Source organism: Nansenia antarctica (genome assembly GCF_963989245.1).
Source record: "Nansenia antarctica genome assembly, chromosome: 3".
NCBI lineage: Eukaryota > Metazoa > Chordata > Actinopteri > Argentiniformes > Microstomatidae > Nansenia > Nansenia antarctica.
The window spans coordinates 72,714,624-72,719,623 of NC_137688.1; the positions used below are offsets into that span (position 1 = coordinate 72,714,624).

Here is a 5,000-nt window from a genome sequence, read left to right on the forward strand (position 1 = left end):
CTCTCTCCCTCCCTCCCTCTCTCCCTCCCTCCCTCTCTCCCTCTCTCTCTCTCTCCCTCCCTCCCTCCCTCCCTGTAGGGCTGAGGGAGAAGAGTGTAGACTCTCTGGTGTTTGAGACTCTGGTCCCCAAGCCCATGATGCAGCATTACATCAGCCTGCTGCTGAAGCATCGGCGTCTAATCCTGTCCGGCCCCAGCGGGACGGGGAAGTCCTACCTGGCAACGCGTCTGGTCCACCACCTCCTCCAGCGCAGCGCTCCGGAGGGCCCTGAGCGTGACCTCTCACCCCCGGGCCAGGCCGTCACCTTCAACATGCACCGCCAATCACACAAGGTACCCTGACCCCTGACCCTGACCCCTCTACCTGTGGATCAGGAGGACTGAGGCTCACACAAACACACACACACCGAGACAAACACATACACACACACACACACACACACACACGAGACACACACACACACACACACACACACCGAGACACACACACACACACCGAGACACACACACACACACACACACACACCAGTGGCGTAGCGCAAAATCCCGGGGCCCCCCCGCAAGGTGGCGGCGGGGGCCCTTTCGCAACGGAGTAAAAAAAAAAAAAAAAAAAATGCGTTTTTTAGAGGCCGATGCGTTATTGACGTTGCGAAATTTCGCAATATGCACTCTACATTCTAAATGCTTGACTTAGCAAAAGGTACAAACAAGTGAGAGCAATAGCCTATAACTAAAACCAAATGGTAGACTACACTACATCAGTAGAATGTATTATAAGTAGAATAGTACAAGCTTTATTTCTTTTAACAAAGTGTGGTGTGCACAGCAGTGTGATATCTGTAAACATATCTGTAGACTCTCCGCTAAGGGTTGCCAGATGGGATTGAGAATTTCCAACCTAACCAATCTAAAAACTTCTAAATCCACCAAAAACCAGCCAATCTGGCAACCCTGTCTCCGCTGCATCAGAGTCTACTTGTTGCGCAAAATTGGCCAGGGTTAGTGATATGATGCGTTTTTGTGTGACTATAATGCCAAATTGTTGTGTGCCTATCAAATATTGCAATACTCATTGTTTAACCTTAAACATACTGTGTGCCCACTCTCAGTAGTCAACAACATATTTAGGAGCAGGCACATACCATATCAAGTAACAGTGAGACCAGTTTAACTCTCAGGACATAGGAGCCTTAGCCCAGTGGTCAGCAGATGCAGAACAGCATGAACACAGAATAGCCATGTATGGGAACTAATGTCACTATTGTAAGTTACGAGGTAAAGCTATTTCCCTCTCTGAGAACTGTATATAAGCTGTAACAAACATCAGTACTATGCTTGGCATCTCTGCCACAGCCAGGCTCGGCACCAGCCATGTCGTAGCCATGCTTGAAGCTTGGACTTAACAGAGCATGCTGCCTTGGAAACATCTGTACATGGGAATGCAACCCAGATCTGCCTAATACAATGATTACGATTCAACCTTCTCTCTGAGTCATCAATATATAATTTCCGGCCACGTGACCAAGAAAGATCTCCTTATTATCAAATGGCGTCACGAACAGGATATCAAATGGCTTCTAACGAACAGGATGCTAGATTCAGCGAAACAGGTAAGGCACAATGTAATTATTTGCTTAACCTGAATTGCTGTTCTAGAACGAATCAAAAAGGAGATGTATTGATATTGGAAAGTACTAAATTAAAATAGTTTGAATAGAAGGCGCTGTATAGTCAAAGACGGTGTGACTGGTCAAAACACTGAGAGTTAGGATTTATTGAGATTCTGAACTTTGTAAGGAACAAAGCAGAAGTCTATTGTGTATTAAGTTAGGGACAAGACCTTAAATACGTGATTGAAAGCACAGCACTTTGAGGAAAACTAAGTTTGAAAAGATTTGGCCATAATATTTAAAAGACTCTAAGAGAAGTTTCAATCAACATCATTGATTACTAAAACCGCATGTCTATTAACATCATGGGAAGCATACATGTATGGCATGCAGAATGTTATCATTAAGAATGAAATGAATAACAACCATATTTCTGAACCAAGCTTCACAACAGGGCGAGAGTGTTAAAACTCTGACCCTAGGCTATTAATAGAACGGAGACTGCTCCTGTAACCAAACACACACACACACACACACACACATCGAGCTACAACATACAACAAATAGACAAATGTGTCTCATATTGAAATTATCATGCAAATCTGTGTTGATTCAGCAGACATATAACATTTTGATTGATTTAGTGAACAGAGAAATACGCATTAAGACTCTAAGACTGTGAAACATCAAAGAAGGACATTTCTGATGAAGAAAACACAATTCAGCAAGAAAGACCTGGAATGTATTCTGACAATGCCTGTCGATTCTATTTCCTGACAGAATCAAGGAAATCAAGAGACATTGAGCGAAGGACTCAGAGACCGAGAGATGCTGTTAAGATCTGGTCTATATTAACCATTGCAGAAGTGGGGAAAGAATGTTGCAGATGCTGAAGGAAGCTATTGCCGGATGAAACAAGAGAAATGAGACAAACTAATGACATTTCAATGTGACAAACAATGGAAATGTTAATTCTTATGATTTAAGACAGAGACATGATGATGACAAGAGAGACTTACACATACTTTTATGTAGTCGTAATTGTTCAATTGTACTGACGCACGCAACTAACAGTGTCATCAGCAGTAAACAGCTGAATTCAACATACAAATTCGTATACTCTTAAGAGAGAACAAACACTTGCAAGTTTGCAATACCATGCACACACTACTCATGGCACGAACTTACAAACTTTCTTCTAGGAATTCTAAGGGACGGGAACAACAGTCCAGATAACCCAATTAACAAACTTATGCTTAACATCTGTATTTTTGTTTCCAACTGTTTCTGAGCAGGTTAATTCCACAATCCATTGATGGAGAGCCTAAGATTTTATAGACTTAAGTCAAGAAAATGAGGGGTGTAGTGTAATGATAATGCTAAAATTGTCTTAAGTTAATAAAACCTATTAACGCTGTGAACAGAGGCAAGAACACGTGCAAGACTGATGACCATCAAAGAATCAAATAGCACTCCTTGTTACCAGAAACACAAGGCCGTTCCTTTGATTGAAGATCTACTTCCAGACATTGTTATATTGACATATAATGTACTTTGTATGATGGAACCGATGCCTAATTTATTTCTGATGTGGTCATTCATTGATGTTATTAAGAACACCACATGTTTTTCAATAGAAATAATTTACCAGTCAAATTAATCTTACATCATGGGGAAAAAAAAGAGTGAGCTGATATGATGCGTTTTTGTGTGACTATAATGCCAAATTGTTGTGTGCCTATCAAATATTGCAATACTCATTGTTTAACCTTAAACATACTGTGTGCCCACTCTCAGTAGTCAACAACATATTTAGGAGCAGGCACATACCATATCAAGTAACAGTGAGACCAGTTTAACTCTCAGGACATAGGAGCCTTAGCCCAGTGGTCAGCAGATGCAGAACAGCATGAACACAGAATAGCCATGTATGGGAACTAATGTCACTATTGTAAGTTACGAGGTAAAGCTATTTCCCTCTCTGAGAACTGTATATAAGCTGTAACAAACATCAGTACTATGCTTGGCATCTCTGCCACAGCCAGGCTCGGCACCAGCCATGTCGTAGCCATGCTTGAAGCTTGGACTTAACAGAGCATGCTGCCTTGGAAACATCTGTACATGGGAATGCAACCCAGATCTGCCTAATACAATGATTACGATTCAACCTTCTCTCTGAGTCATCAATATATAATTTCCGGCCACGTGACCAAGAAAGATCTCCTTATTATCAGTTAGTCAAATCCTTTGTTGGACATATCAAATAATATTCTTACCTTTAACAATGACCAAAACGTCCTCTCCTCCTGGCATTGGTCTGTGCGAAGTCCTTCACTATGTTTGTTAAGTCCAATTGACGTGCGCGCTGGCTTTCAATGCTGAGCATCGCTAGTCCGGATAGTCTGTCCTGGGACATGGTGCTTCTCAGATAGCTTTTGATAATTTTCAGTTTCGAAAACGATCTCTCTGCACTTGCCACTGTGACAGGTATGGTTAAAAAAAGCTTGAGAGCAGTAGCCACGTCTATGACACTGGGCAGGATAGATGCATGTCTCAGGAGCAGGAGCTCTGTCAGATCTTTGATTGAACCCTTTTCAATACGTTTTATTTCTGACCTCAGAGCATTTCGAAAGGAAAGAAGCTGTGATGGAAAATCAGAAGAAAGGTCATTATTGTAGATCAAGGCTAGTGTCTCAGCGGATGCGTGCAACGCATCATCCTTTGCCTGTATGAGTTCACTGGGATGTAAACAACGGAATCGCTTTGCAACTGTATCCATTCCTCTGAATCGGTGTCTGAGTTGGGAAACAATGGTGTCAATGCACACAAAAAAGACTCCTGTTTTAAAGCTTTCCTCTGGACTTGTGAGACGCTGATCCTCACTGAGTTCATCAAAGTGACGCTTTGTACGTCTTGTGCGCTTCTGGGTGAAATTACAGTTTGTGCCCCAAGAAGCTGCAAGTTCCTGTGCTGCGCTTTTTATGTGTTCGAACTCACCCCTTAGCTGCGATAACGTGTTGCACGCCGTGCTCAGTAGGCCTGCTGCATGGAAAAGGTCCATGTCTTTCTTCTGAAGTAACTTAGACACTATATTGATAGACTCCAGAATCTTTTCCTGCATCACAGTAATCATTGCGAACTCGAAGGTTTCAATTGACTTAATAAGTCCAGTGGCTTCTGCACGTTCATCTGGTTTAGTCGATTGAAGACTGATTTTGGCCAGTGCCTGTAAGATGTCAGCATAGCGAAATCGAAGCGCGTGAATAGCATCGTGCCTAGAGCTCCAGCGCGTTGGACAAAGTCGTTTTAGTGTTGGCTTCGAATTAAAATGGTTTTCCAACATTTCCCATCTTTTGATGCTCTGACTAAAAAAAAAGTAAAGTCTCTGGAC

The 5,000-nt window shown here is 42.3% G+C and overlaps 1 protein-coding gene across 1 annotated transcript in view; it reads left to right on the forward strand.

The window, feature by feature from the left end:
• LOC308154373 (neuron navigator 1-like) overlaps window positions 1-5,000 on the forward strand; it is an 89,621-nt gene that overhangs the window by 78,547 nt on the left and 6,074 nt on the right. The window contains exon 26 of the mRNA XM_080527536.1: window positions 79-332. Within this exon, the coding sequence (XP_080383662.1) occupies window positions 79-332 (254 nt within the window). The remainder of the gene's footprint in view (window positions 1-78; window positions 333-5,000) is intronic.